The following is a 20,379-nucleotide window of genomic DNA, read 5'->3' as shown; positions in this document are numbered from 1 at the left end:
TTCCTTTGCTACACATTACACCTCACAGGGGGTGAGGGAAAACCTCATGATTACTTCTGGCAAACCTGCCCTTTTAACAGGAATTACTGCACAGGAGGAGAGAGGCATGTAACCCCAAAAATTACACAGGGCTACACTAATAAAATGCTATGTTACAATAACGTGACACTAAGCCAATCTATGCTAATAAGCTTTACAACGTCTGTTGTTTTTGTATATGATTAGCTTTGAGGGTACACCTTAACCTCAAGGGGGAAAATTGCTAGTGTTTTAGGTACTGTCCTATTATGAGCCCTAATGTAACGTAGCTTTGTGAATCTAACTCTAAGCATGCAAGCTTTTTTTTTCTCTCCACTAGTAAACCAGTTTTAAATAAGAATTTGTCTTTATTGGAACAAGGTGAATGTTTCTAAAGGTTTCTGCAAATGCTTATATCTAGCAAAAGATCTAAATTAATATCTAAATTTACTTTCAATCTCCTAATGGGTAACGTGTTTTCTTGTCCAAGTTTAAGTTTCACAAGTTCATATTCATCATTTGTAACCTCCTCTGCATTTTTGTGGTCTCATTTGTGATCTCATTCCCTGCCCCGCCTTATTTACCTAAGGTATAAATAAAAGAACCTCTGACTAGAGTGTTACATTGAGGTCTCTGGCTGCATTAATATCACACCTATCTGCACTGACCTGTCCGGGAATCCTCTCATAATGAGATCTCTTCTGCAAGTTCTCTGTGTCCTCTCAGCTCTTGTAGCGACAGGTAAGTCTGGTTCTACTAAGAAGGGACGTGCTACTGTGCCTGAATTTTCTTTCAAAGAGGATAAATTACTAGTAAGCAGTATATAAAATACGTAGTTAATCTCTTTGTTGTTGGAGCTGCACTTAAGAAGTATGGTTTTTGCTCCTTGCAACCATCGAGTTGGCCACAATATTATTTTATAATCTGAGATTAGCATTTTCTGACATAATAACAAGAGTAGTATGTTATATGTAGGGAGCATTGAACAGCCGTGGCTAACACATTCCCTCCATTACAATGTATAGGAGATAATTATACATGAATGTGCATAAAGGCATAAAATATATAACTGTACAGTGTATCTCAGGATACAAGTGAGTTATTAACCATGTTATGGAAAGGAATGTAAGAGCCAGTCCTGTTACCGGGATGCAACACATTCATTAAAGATCACACCAGCAGTGAAAAGGTTAGTTTTATTTGCATCATAAACCAAAACCATGAAACAAGAACCAACACGAGTTACAGGTAATGGTGGACGAGATTGACAGGTGAGGGAGACGTCTTAAATACAGATACTGTATCTGTAGATATTGTTATGATGTATTTTGCATCAGTATAGCAGCATGGGGACATTTGATAAATAGCACCCTTTATCTTTAATACATTTGACGCTCTGCTTTAACAGCTAAACACTCAATAAATAATCCCGAAGGTGTTGTTTCCAAGAGATTTATTTATTTATAAAATATTTTACCAGGAAGTAATACATTGAGAGTTACCTCTCGTTTTCAAGTATGTCCTGGGCACAGAGTAAAACAAATAATACATGGTTACAAGTACAGTTACATAAATGAACAAGGTATACATTATATACAAGACATTGCGTGCACAGTTAAAGAAAATATATATTATGAGCGTATGAAACAGTTACAGACCAGATTAAAGTGTGAGACAGCCTTAGATTTGAAAGAACTTAAGCTGGTGGTGGATATGAGAGTCTCTGGTAGGTTGTTCCAGTTTTGGGGTGCACGGAAGGAGAAGGAGGAACGTCCGGATACTTTGTTGAGTCTTGGGACCATGAATAGTCTTTTGGAGTCTGATCTCAGGTGATAGGTGCTGCATGTGGTAGGGGTGAGGAGCTTGTTCAGGTAGCTGGGTAGCTTGCCCAGAAAGTATTTGAGGGTGAGACAGGAAAGGTGAACTTTGCGCCTAGACTCTAGTGATGACCAATCTAGTTCTTTGAGCATTTCGCAGTTATGTGTGTTGCAGTTGCATTGGAGAACAAAACGACAAATTGAATTGTAGAGGGTGTCAAGTTTGCTAAGGTGGGTTTATGGAGCCGAGCCATATACTATGTTTCCATAGTCAATAATTGGCATTAGCATCTGCTGTGCAATACGCTTTCTGACCAGGAGACTTAAGGAGGATTTGTTCCTGTAAAGTACCCCTAGTTTGGCATAGGTCTTGGTTGTCAGGGTATCAATGTGCATCCCGAATGTTAAGTGGGAGTCAAACCATAAGCCCAGGTATTTAAAACTAGTGACAGGTGTTAGGGTGGTGTTAGCGTTGGTTCTAATCAGGAGCTCAGTCACTGGAAGCTTTACAAATTTAGTCTTGGTCCCAAATACCATTGTTGCAGTCTTGTCAGTGTTTAAAAACAGTTTGTTTTGGGAAATCCATTTTTCGAGTCTCAAAAAGTCAGACTGAAGTATGTGTTGAAGGTCAGAGAGGCTATGGCTGTGTGCATATAGGATTGTGTCATCTGCATACATGTGTATTGAGACTTCCTTACAAGCTGTGGGAAGATCATTAATGAACACTGAGAAGAGTAGGGGCCCCAGAACAGAGCCTTGCGGGACACCACAGGTGATATCCAGGGGGTTGGAGTTAGAGCCTGAGATGGACACATGTTGGGATCTTCCTGATAGGTAGGACAGAAACCAGTTTAAAGCATGTTTCCCTATTCCAGAGCACTGGAGTTTGTTAAGCAAGATAACATGATCAACTGTGTCAAAAGCCTTTGCAAAATCTAGGAATACTGCACCAGTAAGTTGTCCCCGTTACATTCCACACTGGATTTCATTGCAAACTTTTAGCAGGGTAGTTACGGTGGAGTGTTTGGGACGAAACCCAGACTGGAATTGGCTAGGGAACTTTGTCTTGGTGTAGAAATCACTTAATTGGGAGTGGACACATTTTTCCATAACTTTGGATAAAATTGGGAGAAGTGAGATTGGCCTGTAGTTTGAGACAGTGTTTTTGTCCCCACTTTTGAAGATTGGGACAACTCTGGCAGTTTTCCAGGTCTTAGGGATATGGCCTGCAGACAGGATAGAGTTGACTATGGACACAATTGGTTTGGCAATGGCTGGGGCACCAAGTCGTAGGAACCTAGATTGTAGTAAGTCGGGTCCACATTGGCTGCTTAGTTTTAGTTTGAGGAGCGCTTGTGTAATCTCCTCTTCAGATACTGGGCTAAATTGAAAATTGTGGGCAGTGTTGGGAGGGGGTGGGACTGTAGCCAACAGGTAAAACACCACACCTGGTAACATTGTATGTTCTCTGCACCCCCACACTATATCTGCGATTGGGGGGGGGGGAATACCCGTTACACTAGTAAACCTTTACCCTCCTATAACCCTCCCCCCCCCCCCACACACCATAGGTCATATATTTTCTAAGAATGCTGTAAGAATATGAGACTTGCAACAAAATATGCAAACTATATTTAAGTGACAAATTGGCATATTTAATGCACATTTTTAATAACACGTTTAAACAAATTTTCGAGAGTTTGCAAAGAAATGGGAAAGTTTGCTGATTGAATTTTGACACATTCACCAATCGCTAGTTGGGAAAATAGTAAGACAAATGGATGTAACATTTGATCAGTCTCTCTGTATAGTTACCAGTATTGTATATACTAAAGAAAGTTCAGCCAGTGAAGTTAATGATGCCTTCAACTAATGACAATGTATTTATCTTTCAGGTTATTCTCTATCATGTACAGAGTGTGTGGGTTCCACTGATACATCCTGCACAGGCCCCTCTATAACCTGCCCTGCTGATCATGTTTGCGTGTCTTCATACACAGTGCTCACAGCAGGTATGTTGTATACTGTATGTCAATGACTTGAATGTACTAGTGAGGTTCTTTTATTGCAGAGGTAAGAAAGTTATATGCATTTCATATCTGTCAGTGGGAGAGTGAAAGAGACAGAACATGTTAAGTTACAGGGAGATCTCTCTGAGAAAGAGGAGCGGTCTCGCAGCCCTGTGACAGAATAATAATCAGATACATAACACAGGTCTGAGGAAATAGCCAGGGCCACATTATATAAATAGATCGCCATTATTCTGTGTGTTAACATTTATCTTGTGCAATAAGTGATTAACCCTCTCACTGCCAAAGTTATTTGCTGTATCTATTTTGGTCAATTAATAAGAATACTCTTTTCATATCTACAGGCGGAATAGAAACTAAAATCTTTACCAGAACTTGTGAGTCAAAAAGCAAGTGTGGAATAAATGGGAGTATTACCCTTCCTACATACAAATCCCAGATGGGCAGTTCCTGTTGTACCACCGATGACTGCACTCCTTCCATGCCCACCTGTAAGTGCCTCTGTGTCATTATTTACCTAACTGTCTGTGCTACCTCAATAATCTATCTGTGCCAGATTGTATTTCTATCTTCCCTTCTGTGTTACTTACACCACCTGTCTTTAGATACATTTTACTTTTACACACCAGAGCATGTCACCATGCAAAGTCACATCTGTATAAATAACCCTGTACCTCACTGTTTTATTTCCTGTAGGATTATACCAGGTGACACAGGAGACCAGTACTTTTAACACCTTTTTCCTTCTGAATCAATTCACTATGAAGGACACAATAGTGGAATAAAATGCGGTTTATTCTGCTAAAACCAGCAGTCATACAATGGTACACAAAATACAGGGAATACACGCTTAACTGGGGTCTAGTGGGACTCTAGCCTCACTAAGTGCAGGGCGCCTGCTTCAGGAAGGCTTACCCTGTCCACTCCACATCCAGGAACATCATGGTAGGATAGATACCTGGCTTACCCCGCTGAATGGGTCTTTGTTCATATCATACCTTGGCCACGTTCATAGCACTTGTCCTCAGCTTGGCTAGGATTCTCCGCCATCTCATTGCCTAGTGCGTTGCTATTGCGAGTGTAGCCCCCTTTCCCCCATGTCTAGGGAAACTACGTGTGGTGCGTTACCTGATTGACTCTCAGGAGGCCAGATCCTCCGCTGCAGGGAGCCCTGGGTGTACCTGATTTTATTTGGTGACCTCACCTGAAAAGGATCCCAATACAGTAGGATAGCCCTCCCAAGGCAATACAATAGTAAATACACACACAGTTATGGTAAAGATTATTTACTGAACATGCAACTTAGTGAATAACTACACAACAAGTACTGTACAGGCCACGCATGACCGAACCCACCCCGTGACCCCGCTTTCCAACCACCACCTTATCCATGCCCTGGTGAGGTTCCCCCAAAGTACTGAGGTGCCCTGGCACCTAACCACCCAGTGTCCACAGAGCCAATCCCACCCTAAAGTTTGTGGTAGCGGTACCCACAGAATGTGTGTGGCCATTGGTGCACTTTTAGAGATGGATACCTGCTGGGTGCTCCAACACCCGGTTACCGCCGACTGATGAGAGGATCCATCTGATGCAATGAAGACGTCCACCTCTGCATGGGGGGAACTCCCATTGGAGTGTCTCACCTTTAAGAGTCTCTCACTTGCGGTTGTGGTCTGGTCCCAGACCACAGGTCGCACGTCACTGCACGGCATTTTTGCTTTGTCCCTAACAATATTAGGCTAATGGGTAACGTGTCCCATTCTGAAGGTCCTTTCCCTAATGCCCCCACAAGCTGATGGTGAGTCAGGGCCTAGCTGGGGCCTGAAGGGGAACTCTAGGCCTAGTCTCAGGGCCACTAGCACCTGAGATATTACTTCACCCTTCTCTGTCCAGCTGTTGACTGAAACCTGGTGCCAGGTGTGCTTAATGTATCTAATCCTGAGCCCTAATGTATCCTCCAGCCTTATTGGCTGTAGCGCACCATGTGGTTAGCAGCCCCTGGGGTTGCTGGGACATGTAGTCCCTATGTGGAGCCTCTCTACCTAATGGCCGCTGCAATACATACTGCGCATTCACGAGATACACACTGCGCATGCGCGAAGGACCCAAGATGGCAGTGCCCTTAGCGGCGTTCCGCCGCGGAGCTCCAACAACCGGATCACCAGCCCTCCTGCCTCAACACTCCCGCAGCCAGCTGGAGCCTTCCCCCTTCCCTGCAGCCACATCAGAGATAAGGGGGACCCAGAGGGGACCTGACTACATGAGCAAAGTACCTTTGAAAAGCCTGCCTTTGTTTCACGGACCAAGCCTAGGAATAAACAAGATGGTCTAGTTCTCTGATCGGCCAGTCCCCTTATATAGACCAACCAGTGTACGGATCATATTTAATCCCCACTCACAAGCGGGAGGCTTGGCTGGTTGCATTCTTCAGAGGAGGGGGCGAACCATGGGGCTCAGGTAGCTAGCGAGCGGGAAATTCGAACTGGCCAATGGAAACCGTGCCTACGAGCAATGATTTCCACTTGCCAGCCCCATACCTCCTGCTCGGTAGGCTGCACAGTGTCTCAGAGAACAAAGAGTCTCCCCTGTGGAGAGCCTTGTTTCTGTACAAATTTCTCCGCCCTTCCCCGCTCAACCAAATGGCCCGACACCTCGCTACTCCCATCCTACCCTTTGATCCAACATCTCTATGCAGATATTCTGGCAAATCGAAATACCACAGCTGCCATCATAGAGATGAACAGGCAAAAAAGGAGGAAGAATCCCTAAAATAGTGCACTCAAACTAACATAATAATATAATATAACAATTAGACTCAGTTGTAAATTGACTAAGTTTACAACTGAGTCTACTTGTTATATTATATTATTATGTTAGGTTGAGTGCACTATTTTTTTTGACAATATATTTTTCCCTATGTGAACCCCTTCAATACACTATTCATAAAATAGGCTGAGCGGGGACCATCCCCCTTCTCTTGTGTTTCATAGAGATGAATACACAGTTTAAACACATTTATTTATCTAACTTGGGCTCGGGGTTTTAGATGACAAATCTTAGATTTGCTGGCTAGGGAAAACAATATTTCATGGGGGAAAAATATGGGTATTAATGTGCATACGTGTACCTGCAAATCAGACGTGATTTGCGGGTAAAATTATGGGACGACTGGTATTGTTGCCCCAAAACATTTTAGACACATTTTTATGCTTTTTGCCCTCCAGTATACACTATTAGAGTCCCGCTCCCGAAGTCCTAGTTCTGTATCTATGATGGATAAGAGGTACAAAACACACACATAGTCCCACGGTTTTTAGGGGTAACTAGCAGGGCTTCACCTTTATTATGAAGGTACCCCCCATCGTCATACCAGGTAATTTCAATATGGGGTTTTCTTACTATTCTTTACCATGCCAATTCCTCACCTCCCTGGTTCGTTACACAATAGTTATGTTGCACAGAAACTCATTGCCGTTGGGATCATTGTAATGTTACTGTATAAACATTGTTCCATGTCTCACTACACTAGGATATACTGTTTTCACACTGCACAGTGTTGTGTATTCCTAACAAGGAGACCTTCGGACTGAGTCCTATTTAAAGATTGCTGCTTTTATTTTATTACAGTATTTTGCAAATGGGCGAAACTCTCAAAATGCGTTTCCCGAGACTCCGCGGATTATTTTGACAAAACCCGTTCCGCACACACACAAAATTGGCATGCGGCTGAAATACTTAAACATTCGGCCATATTCATTCAAATTCGCCATTGATTACAATCCGGACTGATTTTTTATATTCCGCAAATGGATTCTGCCAGCAGTGGGGGGCGAGATCAGGGGCCCGGCACGGGATGCAGATCAAGGGCCCGACCTTTGTCCAGACCCAAACTTCAGCACCGGCCAGGCCCCCCCACTCACTATAACAGTTGTTTCCGGGTTTCACCCCCCTTTTTGTGGTCCTGGCTGGGCCCAAATATTTCTGTTCGTGGCTCAGATTATGGTAATTAAGATAAGGAAGTATAAGAGTATGGACAAGAATGTTACCAGTAGAATAACAGAGAAGGAGTAGAGTAACTTGTATGTTTTGCAGCAAGAAACAGCAGTGTGTTGCAAGTATAAGAATGTGAGAAGACAAGTATAGGGAGGAATTAAATGTGACACTAAATCAGTGTGCTAGTGGGACTGGGTAATTAGTAGAGATGGGCAGACTGGTTTGAATCCCCTTCCTGGATTTTCCTGGATTTTTTAGATCAAATCCGATTCCAACACCAAAATCCATCTGCAGATTGAGTACTAAAAAATATGAACAGATACATTGATTTCCACCATTAAATTCATTGGGCCCTGATTTTTTTTCTGTCACTGAAAATCTGTCCTGCGGGTTCTGGATTTTAACATTGCCACAGAAAGGATTCACAATTCCGTATTGGTTGTGGGGGGTGAAGACTTCCATTATATTTCCCTTGAAACGTCCAACCAAATGTTAGGGAGAACTGCCTGTGCTGAAGAAAGAGCAGCCCTGAGGTACTCTGGTGTTATGCAAAGTATATTTAATGAGTCACATCCCTCACTTTGTAAGAGGCTTTCCATAAGAACTATACTGACAAGCCTGAGGCACCCAGTGACTGGAATAAGCTAAACCCGCTGATGGATAGCACCACTGTCACAGCAAAACTTTGAGCTCAACTTCTCACTGAGTGCTCATACCTCTACAAAGCACTTTAACCTCTTCAGGGACAGAGAAGGGTATGCAATAATCTGTCTTCTGACATGAGACGCCTTCTGGTGCAGGAAGACACCAATGTATTTGAATCGGCTAATAATGTACTGTATACCAGCACCGAAGTTGCCTTATGGTAGAACACTGTTTTGTTCATCAACAGTGTTTTGTTCATGATGCGTAATTATCCTGCCCATGAAGTGCTCACAAAATAAAGGCAGACTGGAATATTCATGGCATCTGATTCTCTTCCTCTTCCTCACTTAAAGTGCCAGCTAATAACAATATAAAGAATGGAGTGACGTGCCGAACCTGCATCTCCGCAAACTCTGATTACTGTTACACTTCGGATACCATAGAGTGCACTGGGGATGAGAAGATGTGTCTTCTCCAATCTACAAAAATATCAGGTAATTCCACTATATTCACATTGCACAGATATTCACTTACTGCACACGCATTTATCAGTGTCACTATAATTTCTGTATATTGCACCGACAATGTACACAGCACTTTACAAAAGAGACAATACAGGGAAATATACAGTAATGCATCATTCAAACAAATATAAAATCAGCCAATAGGAAATGAGATTCTTGCCCCAGAGAGCTTACAATCTAAGTAATCAAACGTCACAGATATTTCCCACTGCTTACTTTACTGCAAAAACATTGTCCTCTTCTTTATTTAGGATTACACCCTCAGCATAATAACACAATCCCAATCTGGCTCACTGCCTCACTATATAATGCACAGAAACGCTACCCTATGTCTCATTCTAGCTGCCCCACTCCCTGCGTCACTGTTACACAGTATTAGTAACACTGCAAATGGAGATTTTGTTCATTAAACATCTTCAAATTCTGCACAATACTCAGTAGGTATAGGTGTTATTAGCATCTGACATCTCCAAAGGTCGCAGATCGGACCCCCTAGGGTGTGCTAAGGTCTGGCTACATGTCTGAGTGTGGTGCATAAAACGCAAGGGATGAGGGAGTGTGTCCTAGATTTGACCAAATGTGTTCTGCAGCAGCGTCAGATGAGCTAGAGCTGGTGGGGAAGAAAAACGGGAAGGGGGGGGAGGAGACAAAGAAGGGGCTGATGGTCTAGTAATATAAAACACCTTTAATAAAAGACACATGACAAAGCCTGACGAACAAGTTAACCCTATCTTCCGAAACGTGTTGAGTGGAAGAGGAGGAGGCAATCCGTTCCCGGTTGATCGCGAACCCCAGCGGCCGCGTGTGGGGACCGTCAGAGACTGCCAGAGATGGAGGAGACGCACACCGGACAGCATTGGCTGTAAAGATACCCTTATGTGCCCTGAGTGGCAGTACAGAGTGTGAGTACGCCCTCAGGGGGGCTTTTTTATGTGTCATTTATTAAAGGTGTTTTATATTACTACACCATCAGCCCCTTCTTTGTCTCCCCCCCCCCCCCCTCCCCCTCCCGTTTTTCTTCCCCACCAGCTCTAGCTAGGCTACAGGCAGTTCATCATCTGAAGCTGCTGCAGAAAACCATTGGTCAAATCTAGGACACACTCCCTTATCCCTTGCGTTTTCTGTTCTCTAAAGGATTGTGGCTCTTTCCTCTTAAGGTTGAGTGGTCCTTTGATTATATATATTTTACTGTTGTTACCTTATTTATATTGCATATTTTCCCTTTCTTGTATTTCCTTGTTATATTTTTTCACCACTGGGTGGTGCTGTGGCACTGTATTAAGGAAGCGCCTGGGAGTTTATTTCTGTTTCCTACTCCTGAGTGTGGTGCATACCTGCTGGCAACAGGAGGGCCTGAGTCTCCTGCGATGGTGTGGGGGAGGACAGGCACAGGTTTCTGGGGTTCATGCCTTCATCTGGTCTCAGTGGTGCAACGGCACCATCTCTGTGAAGCCCCAGGGATATGGGGTGGAACCCTTACAGAGAACTCCCACACAGGGATGAGAGATTCCAGTCTCAATCAGTCTTTGTTAAAAGCAGCAGCAGCTCTTTATTGTTCACAGCAGACCAGTAACAGCAACAACAGCAGCACACTGTATATCATGTACAGGGTCTTCTCTCCCACCAGAATGCACACCTTCAGGATGGGCTCTCTGGATCACTGTGTCCCTACCACCACCCCAAGCCGCGGGCGCTCAGGGTGGGGCTAGCTCTTCTCTCGCCCCTTATGCAGGGTGAGAGGCACTGGTCTGGGTGAGAGGCACTGGTCCACCTATAGCTCTCTCAGTTCTACTCAGGGCCTGCCTGAGCTCCTTCAACTGTGCACTTATGCACCTATAACTAATCACACTGGAACTGAACACAGAACTGGCTAAATAGGCTGTGCACTGCCATTTATGACTTTGGCAGGACCCTCCACTATGTCTCTTGTCTTAGACACAGAGTCAGGTGGCCTACCTCCACTACTCAGAGCAGCGCTTCAAGTGGGGGAAACCCATGATAGCTACTGGCAGCCTGCCGTTACCAGGGCTTTTACCAGTCGGAGAAAGACATAAAGCCCAATTTTCTTACCAGGGCTACACTTATAACAAACCTTATAATTAATTTATAGTTTATTTGCTTTGTATACTGTAACTGTGTAGCCTAATATTACTTTACTGGTATGCAGGGCAGAGTCTTATATTTTGGTGCAATTCTAAAACATAAAATGCAGCCTTATTACTATACATACTGTAGTTCCAGTGTAATATGTGTTAGGTGATGTCCAGTTTGTATGGACAAGTCAGTGCGGTCAGTCAAAGTAATATTTTTCTGCACTTAACTTTTAATCTGGCCACTTTTAAAAATGAATACTTCTAACTGTAGATGATGTAGTGAAGATTGTATATGCAGAGTTATTACAATGTAACCCCAGTGTAGTAAGTAGCACTTATGCTGTGACCTTACTGTACAATGTAATTGTAATGCTGGGAGAAAAAGAACAGTTACAATGTGCAGTAAAACTCATGAGTACAAACTGTCACTGTGCCTTATAATCAGAGTAACACTCGTGTTTTATTTGTAGTGTGTAATTACTCAGTAACCTCAGTGTAGAATAATACAAGCAGTGAGCAGCATGGATCAGATATACTCACCCTGCTCACTCCACTGAGGTTCAACTGCAAGAATACTGTACTGTAAATGCATTTCTCTATAGTTACACTGTATTTACTCATGTTTCTCTCCTTAGGATCCATATCAAGCACAGTGGCCATACGTGGTTGTGCCACTGAAAGTATCTGCAACATCGGTAGCCAATCTGCGAGCAGCGGTGGTATAAACACAGAGCTGAAAGCTAAATGCTCCAATGGAAATATTGGTCTCCACCAAGGCTTTTTCTTTCCAGCTGTTGCTCTTCTGCTGATGAAACTCTTATCTTAGTACAATCCTAAAGAAGCCTATAGGATTAATCCCCCCGTTTACGTAATGCAGAGTGTATGAGAACTTCTGTATTACTGTCGGTGAAACTTTTTTTTTTATTTGGACTTACAATAGATATTATAAAACTTACTTATATTGATTTATTTTCTGTGTACATATAGATTCAGATTATTAGATGTTTCTGTGTACATATAGATTCAGATTATTAGATGTTTCTGTGTACATATAGATTCAGATTATTAGATGTTTCTGTGTACATATAGATTCAGATTATTAGGTGTTTCTGTGTACATATAGATTCAGATTATTAGATGTTTCTGTGTACATATAGATTCAGATTATTAGGTGTTTCTGTGTACATGTGTATATGGATTCAGATTGTTTGCTATTTCAACTGCAATTAATTCTTGTGATTACAAACATATATAGACTTTAACTTGAATTATTTTATATAAGTTATTTTCAACATTGTAAGAACTGTGGAACAGCTTTAAAATGTATTGTGAGCAGGGGCGCCAACAGAAATCTTGGGGTCCAGGACAAACATTTTTTAAATAACTTTTCTGACATAACTTTTACTTAAATGTTCTCTTGTGTTATTGTAAGACTGAAAAAATAAATATTATATTACAATGCAATCTGTTTATTTTAATATTTGTATTAAGTTACCTCAAAACTTGTTAGATACAGGTCTGCAAGGAAGGAAACGTGTGGGCCTGGGAGGGGAATTAAATATATAGGCCTGGGGGAGGGGGCAGTGTATGGGCCTGGGGGTGTGTGTATGGGTATGAACCTGGGTGGAGAGGTGGAAAGGTATGGGCATGGGGGGAGAAGGAAAGATATAGGCCTGGGGGAGAGGGGGGGAGTATGGGCCTGGGTGTGTGTATAGGTATGGACCTGGGCAGAGAGGTGGAAAGGTATGGGCATGGGGGGAGAAGGAAAGATATAGGCCTGGTGTGGGGGTAATTTATGGGCTGGAGCAAGGTATGGACTGAGAAGTGTAAGGGTATAGAACTAGCAGCTAGGAGGAGATTATGGGCCTGGGTGGGTAGAAGGTATGGCCCTTGGGGGGGGGGGGAAGGGTAGAAAGTGTGGTCCTGTGGGGGAAGAAACAGAAAAAGCAAAAAAAGGGCAGCACACTGCCAAAAAAGCAGGAGGAGGCTCACAAGTACAATAAAAAAGTTTATTCCATAAATAGATCAAACATCACCCCAGACAGCATCAAAAAGCACCACACCAACGCGTTTCGGGCCGTATGCCCTTTATCAAGGTGTATCTGCAAGGGATGCTGTATTAATGATTAGTCACAGTGCAGCGGTCCAGGGGGATACACATGTTTCTATGGGACTGATCTGTTTTTGATGCGCCGGCCACTTAACATTCCTATGGGGGAAGAAGGTATATGCCTGGAGGGGAGAAGGCATGGGCCTGGGAGAGTAGAAGGTTTGGGCCTGGGAGGGTAGAAGGTATGGACCTGGGAGGGTAGAAGGTATGGGCCTCGGAGGGTAGAAAGTATGGCCGGCCTGGGAGGGTAGAAGGAATGGGCCTGGGGGGGCAGATATAGGCCTGTGGGTGGGGAGTTGAAGATATGGGCCTGGGTGTTATGGGTCAGGAGGTGGGGAGTTGAAGGTATGGGCTTGGGGGGAAGGAAATGTATGGGTCTTGGGGAGGTGTGGAAAGTTATTGATCTGGGGTAGGGGAGTGATGGAGGAAAAGTATGGGCCTGAGGGGAGGAGGAAAGGTATGGCCATAGGGGGAGGAGGAAAGTTATAGATCTGGGGGGAGAAGGAAAAGTATGGGCCTTGTAGGGGATAAGTTGTGGAGCAGGGGGAGGGGTAAGATATGGAAAGAGGAGTGTAATAGGAATAGGACTATTAGCCAGGGGGAGATTACCTTGAGGGCTGAATCCTGGAGGTTCAAGGAGGGATCTTCAGACAGCCCATGCAGGTGCTTTCACAAAGGATGTGGGGGGCTTTCGAGGGGCTGCTGATGGCTCACGGAGGGTGGTCCTTCAGACGTTCACCTGTGGGCCTTGCTGCCACCAGTAGCCCACGGAAAGGCCTGCGGAGGATGCAGGTAAGTTTGGGGGGAGGGGGTGATTGGGAGGTTGGGAAACACAAACACACACTTTGATCCTGTATAAGCAGCTGCACTGCCAAAATATTATAGTTACTGTAGCCTTTGCCAGGCTATTTATATTAACAGATTTCTACTGTATATTGATTGTATTATGAAAAGTAAAACATCTGCCATTACCAAATATTCCTCAGGGTACCTTGGGTTACCTGCCACTGAACCCTGTGGGTTCCACAGAACACAGGCTGAGAATCGCTGATGTTTTACATGTCAGTAATATTATTATTCTCCCTTCATGTACACATGTGCACCCAAGGATAAGGTGAAGTAACAAAAATCTGCGCTCATATATGGAAAAAATAAGTGATGTGATTCTAAAGCAAAAAAGTTAATACGACCTTATAGGGGTGAGGTTTGATGCAGCTGTTCAAATGGAAGGCTCAGCACTCCAAGCTAGTACAGAAAAAAAGAAAAAGAACAGCGCAAAACAAAGACCTCATAGTGTAGTATATTTGAAAAAGCAATTTATAATTAAAGGGTGAGTATTGCACGTACATCAATTAGATAATCACACAGCATGACATGTTTGGGACATGTTACCCATCTGTAGACAGCAGATCACAGTCACGATGCAAGACTTGAAGATCTTTCCTCTGGTAGCAGGAGCACAGGGTCGTGTGGGTCAGCTCGCTGTTGGAGATCCCTCTCAGTCCCTGGCGGTATCACTGCAGCTTCAGAGGAGTACCTAAACTTCCGGACAAGTCCACGGTGGCGTCTGACGTCATCAAATGGCGTCTGTTGGTGTCTGAGTCGCGTCGCGCTAGATGGCGCCAAAACAGCAACAAGTGTTGAAACGGCAACAAGTCCCGAACATACAGTATGATATGGAAATACCACAGTGGGTATATAGAGAATAAATAAGGAATGCGCCCACTCCTACGCGTTTCGTTTATGAAAAACTTCTTCCCTTCCCTTCCCTTTTGTTTCTTAGAGTGTGTGGGGTGCTGAGCCACCCCCTGTGTTTATAGCAGCAGACGCCCTTAACAGCAACACGGTTATGTGATATCATTTATTTATTTTCTATATACCTCACTGTGGGAGTTGTGGTTTATTCTTTTCCACATATTTATATGGTTTAGTCACTGCACTGTATATTATATATATTCATACATTATATTTTTAGGTTAGTTAGTTAGGTAGTAGCGCACAGTATTTTTTCTGTTTTCCCAAGCAACAGGACTGCTCATACACATTTTGATAACATTGCACTGTATTTTATATCAGACATACATGAATATGGTTCTTCCATTACTGGCCACTCTTAATCCAAAATGGACACTATTTATTTGTAATAATATTCTCATGAACTGCATTATTTAGCACAGTTGTAATCCTTCTGTACTTTCAAAGTTGCCATGGCTATGATGAATGTTACGAATGGCGGACCTCTCTGTGACATGTTGCATGACATCACAACCCGGAAAAATGGGAATCAAGCAGACGCACACTTCAAACTTCTCACTGGAGACTCTAGAATGCTGGACAAGTTCCCTTTTCATAGATTCACCACTACCATAGGAAATCATGGTAGAAGGGCTGGAGACCAATCACAGCGTGGATGCTGCTGGGGAATTAATTAGAACACTACGGATCATCTGCATTGGCAAATCAGAGCTGGGTATGGGGCAGAGAAAGTTAAAGAACTTTGGAGGGAAATACAAATGGCCAATGGGAGCAGCACCTACAAGCGGGGGCTCGGCAATGGCTTCCCCCTGCTGGCAGGATATCCACTGCTGGCCTGGTGCCGCTCAGGCTGGGGAAGCAGCAACTGCTCTACTTTTCGGGTTGATGACCTTTCCGCCTGATCTCCGCTTCCAGCCACTCTTTCCTATGTCCCCGCACCTAACCCCCCCCCCATTCTGATACCAGCAATACCCATTTCTCAAGATGTGGGCTGTACAAAGGGTTTGCAAACCAGAATGAAAGCACAGCACTACGGATTTCTGCAAAACTATTTATTCAGACAATTTTTGAGGTGACGTTTCGGCAGATACAAATGCCCGCCAGCCAAACTTGGAAAAGGCAGTTGTATCTGCCGAAACGTCACATCGAAAAATGTCTGAATAAATAGTTTCTGGTTTGCACCGGTGACTATATCGATCATTTCCTTTTTGGTGTGCAGCATACATCTGTTTTACTCTACAAAGGGTTTCACAAGCTCACATGTCCAGAAACTTTGGGGGACTTATTCACTAAACTTCGATAAGTGCATTATAGCACTATAAGTGCCCTTTTAGTGCGATATTGCATGTGTAGCTTTTACAGAAGCTCAGACAACAGGTCAATATCGCACTATAATGGCTTTTTATAGAACTATATCACTTTAACTATAACAAGTATTGCGATAAGCCAAAAAATGCGCAAAATCGATTTTTTCCCCTGAAACTGCTATTCACTAAACTCCGATATGCATATATAAAAACTTGCAATCTTTTCTCACCAGCTAAAGGGTGGTGCTAAAAGTGTCTTTTATTTTTGCTGCATAGAATTGTCACCGGGGGTCACCGGGGTTCCCTGTGGGTCTCCGGGCATATCTGAGGGTCCCCGGGGGCCTCCAGAGCAGACCCACATATTTATTTCAGCTCCAGTGACTCCTGAGTCAATTCTATTTAACAAAAATAAAATTTCAGGCAGTTTCATTACCTTACCGCTAAGGTAATGAAGGGGCTAAATAGCAGGCACTGCTTTGTTGTTGGTACAGGCAGTGGGTGAAGCTTGCAGTTGCCATAGGGTGGGTGTTTAGGCCTTGCGGGAGGGTGCAGTAGAAGTTGACCCTTTCATTACCTTAGCAGTTACAACCTCTAAGGTAATGAAGGGGTTAACCCTTCGCCCAATCTTCCCGCAAGGCCCAAACACCCACCCAGGGAAACTACCACCTTCACCCACTCCCTGTACCTACAACGCTACACCGGAATGGGTAAAAGTGCTATTAACCAAAGATGGCTAACAGCACTTTCCACATTAAAAAAAACACTACAGTGCAATACAATAAATATCCCCAATATAATTAATATTATCCAGATCTGGATAACAGCGCATTTGCCCATTAAAAATAAAACAGTATCCAGCCAGCATAAAGTAAATTAGTTGGACTTACCCCTGCCAGGATGAAAGCCGTCTTTGTCTTCCTTTCCGTCCTCTGCATCCTCCTCATCCTCCGCGTCGTCCTCGTCCTCCGCATCCTCCACGTCCCCTGTGGGCAGAAACATTACAATAAAACAACAAATTACTGGCCACTAACCTCTTAATCCCTTTAGCGGTTAGTAATCGCTATAGTAATTAAGGGGTTAACCATCCTCCCCCGGGCAACAACCAATACCAATATGGGCATGGATTGCCAAAAGGCAATGAATGGGCAAGTTAAAAAAAAAAACAGACACAACATAAAGCACATTACATATAAATAAATCAAGCATTTGACAATAATCCTGGCAGGGGTAAGTTCAACTTTTATTTACTTTATGCTTTCTGGATAATGTATTATTGTTAAGGGGCAAATGCGCTATTATCCATATATGGATATTAGGCATTTTTCCCATTATTGTACTGTATGTGTCTGGGGGGGCGGAGGTTTGGGGAGGGGGTGGGGGGTTTTGTGGGTAGAGGGGGGGGGGTAGAAGGGGGTTGTTGTGTTTTAATGTTAATTGAGGGAAGAGGGGGTGGGTACTTGGCCCAAGGTGGGTGGTTTGACCTCCTGGGTGGGTAGTGGGGGGGTTTACCCCTTCATTACCATAAGGGTTAGCACCGCTATGATAGTGAAGAGGTTAAACCCTCCTGCAAACTTACTGTAGTCCTGACCACCCACCCTGGGCCAAGTACCCACCCCCTCTTCCCCCAATAAACCAGGTACTGTAGCTTAACCCCTTCGTTGCCTGTTTTTATGTTCATTTTAATAGCAGAATGTGGTATCAGGGGGTCTCCTGAGCTGAACCGCATTCATTTCAGCCTCGGGGACCACCTGCTTCTCGAGATACAGGCCCTGGTATGGGGTGCCGGTATCTCCCAGCATTGTTTAAATATCGCGGTCACATGGGCCGTGACGCAGGACAATTTAAACATGGCGTAGATACCGGCTACAACACTCTAAATGGAGCTCCCATTTCTCATAAACTGCTGCCTTTTCTGGTATACTTTTCTAAGCCTCTCACCTCTGGACATTTGTTTGTGACCAAGTTGCCGTCGGCATTTAACCACCGGGGGACCCTTCACCGCAGCTGCTCCTTCGCTGGACTATCAGCCGCCGGCTCTTTCACCAATAAGCTTCATTTTCAGCAAGAACTTCACGTTATCAACTTCACTTTTGTGAAGAAAACTCCACCAGGCAAGGTCCGCCCCCCAGTGTCGGAGCATCCGTCCTACGCACGCGGGACAGCACGGGAGTGCATCTACAAACACTCCAGTGCAACCGGAGGACAAGCTGACACCTTCCTGGGGTCGATTACTTGTGCCTGTATACGACATCCATCTTGTGAGTAGGGTCCTGGGTTTAACCCACCGGACCAGAGATCTCACTGTCACCCGCACCTTAGCAATTTTATTGTTTTTTAATTGCATTAAATTAGCCTTTTTATATTTTCAGCCTTGCCAATTTCTGTCTTATCTGTCAGTGTTGTGTGTGTTTTGTCTGTCTTGTTAGTCATCTGTCAGTGTCCATTGTATGTAGTGTCAGTTATATGTGTATTTGCCAGCATTATTTTGATTTTTCTCTGTGTTTGATCCACATATCACGGAACGCACGGCCGAATCATCACTCAATCACCTGGAAGCACAGGATTAGAAGAGTTCTGGACACTTCCTACAATATTTGGACATTAAAGACTCACACATATGGACTTGTAAGGCGCCCGTCTTTCCTTTTTTGTTTATACTGTTTATTCTGATTTGTATCAATCAGCTTTGTGCCAGGCAACCTAGCCCACATTAGGGGTTAATATTCCTAAATAGGTCTCATCACCAATCAATTTATCTTTAGCGCTTATTCCACACCACCCTTTTCTATCTGGCACCAACACTCTGCTATTAAAATTTACGTTAAAACTGCACGATCGCCTGTAAGAGCTGTGCCCGGGGATGCAGCTCTCTCCATGCAGCTCTTCCAGGCTGCAGTTTAAGCAAACAGTTGAAGTGTGATAAAAACAAGTAGTGTGATCTTGAATTTTTTTTTTTCCTTTGTGAAAATCGTTTTGGCACACATTTTTATAGAGCGGTAAGACCGTGCAAAATCGCTCGGCAATACACTGAACTTATCGAAGTGTAGTGAATAAGCCCCTTAGAATTAGTAATAAGGACCACAGACACTGCAAGAGAGTCGGAGAAAGGGGAACCTGCTTTTACATCTAGGACTTTAGAACCAGTAAGGGCTATAGCAGGTACTGCAGAGGACAGAGGGAGAGGCAAACTTATCTTTGAATTTGGAGGCTTAGAACCAGCAGTTGAACTTTGAAAAATTGTAGGGAAAGCAGCCTTGTGTTTCTGCATAAACAGGTGGGATTTGGTAACAAAAATATTTGTTGCTTCTTGAAAGGTATCAAGTTCTGGCTGAGGGTACAGAAACAGGTTGTGGATTTATTTCATAGCTCTCCAGGTGGATAAAACATTTTTTTTTATGGGGCATCTCATACTTTCAGGTCTACGGGGAGAGTCTGAAGCAGGAGTTCGGATCTGAAGACGGCAGGAACAGAGGAGGAGGATGGATACAGGCCACAGGTCACAGTATACCACCGGATATGGGACACAGGATAACACTGGACACAGGATGCAAGGTAGAGCAGGTCTGGAGCAGGAATAAGCAAGGACTGGAGAAAGGCAAACTAAAGGAAATAACTTGTTTATTCACTAAGACATAAACACTAGTAAAACAAAGAACAGGAGTTAAATAGGGGCAGAAAACAGGGACAGGAACAAGGGTACAGGAACTAGAAACTATGGCAACAAAACCTGCTCCAGCCAGGTAGGAATTTAGATGAGAAGCCAGAGTGCTCTGGGCTGTGCCATCTTCTAGGCTAATCAGGTCAGATGTTGCAGTGAACACAGCTAAAAACCAAACGTCTGCCAGGAATGCAGCAGTCCCTGTGCGCGGTTTCTGACACTATTATGTCTATTACCGCTATCTGATACACAGTACATATTTTCTTTTTAACTACAGTAAGTGTGGTTATTTGTTTGAGTTCGGGCGTGTTTATGTTTGATAGACACTTCTACTGTGACCTATCTGTGGATTATTATTTTATTGTGTGTTCACTAGTAAAGGTTAAGGCTACGGGCCCGTTGTTGCCTGCTGGACGCGTGCCTGGTGTC

The 20,379-nt window shown here is 43.8% G+C and overlaps 1 protein-coding gene and 1 long non-coding RNA gene across 2 annotated transcripts in view; one reads left to right on the top strand and one right to left on the bottom strand.

Annotated features, from left to right (window-relative positions):
- The first annotated feature begins 604 nt into the window (after positions 1–604).
- The window catches only part of LOC142497880 (uncharacterized), a 241,803-nt gene continuing 222,028 nt past the window's right edge, over positions 605–20,379 (top strand). Inside the window, exons 1-4 of the mRNA XM_075606279.1 lie at positions 605–759; positions 3,731–3,847; positions 4,210–4,356; positions 8,857–8,997. Of these exons, the coding sequence (XP_075462394.1) occupies positions 708–759; positions 3,731–3,847; positions 4,210–4,356; positions 8,857–8,997 (457 nt within the window). The 5' untranslated portion in view covers positions 605–707. The remainder of the gene's footprint in view (positions 760–3,730; positions 3,848–4,209; positions 4,357–8,856; positions 8,998–20,379) is intronic.
- Positions 14,566–18,379, bottom strand: LOC142497889 (uncharacterized). The gene is made up of 3 exons (XR_012802347.1): positions 18,231–18,379; positions 17,180–17,275; positions 14,566–14,842 (listed from the first exon to the last, which is right to left on the bottom strand). It is a non-coding gene; the product is annotated as an uncharacterized LOC142497889 (long non-coding RNA).

This window comes from Ascaphus truei, chromosome 6, assembly GCF_040206685.1.
Source record: "Ascaphus truei isolate aAscTru1 chromosome 6, aAscTru1.hap1, whole genome shotgun sequence".
Lineage (NCBI taxonomy): Eukaryota > Metazoa > Chordata > Amphibia > Anura > Ascaphidae > Ascaphus > Ascaphus truei.
The sequence above is the reverse complement of the archived record's forward strand: the minus strand, read 5'-3'. Positions and strand labels throughout refer to the sequence as shown.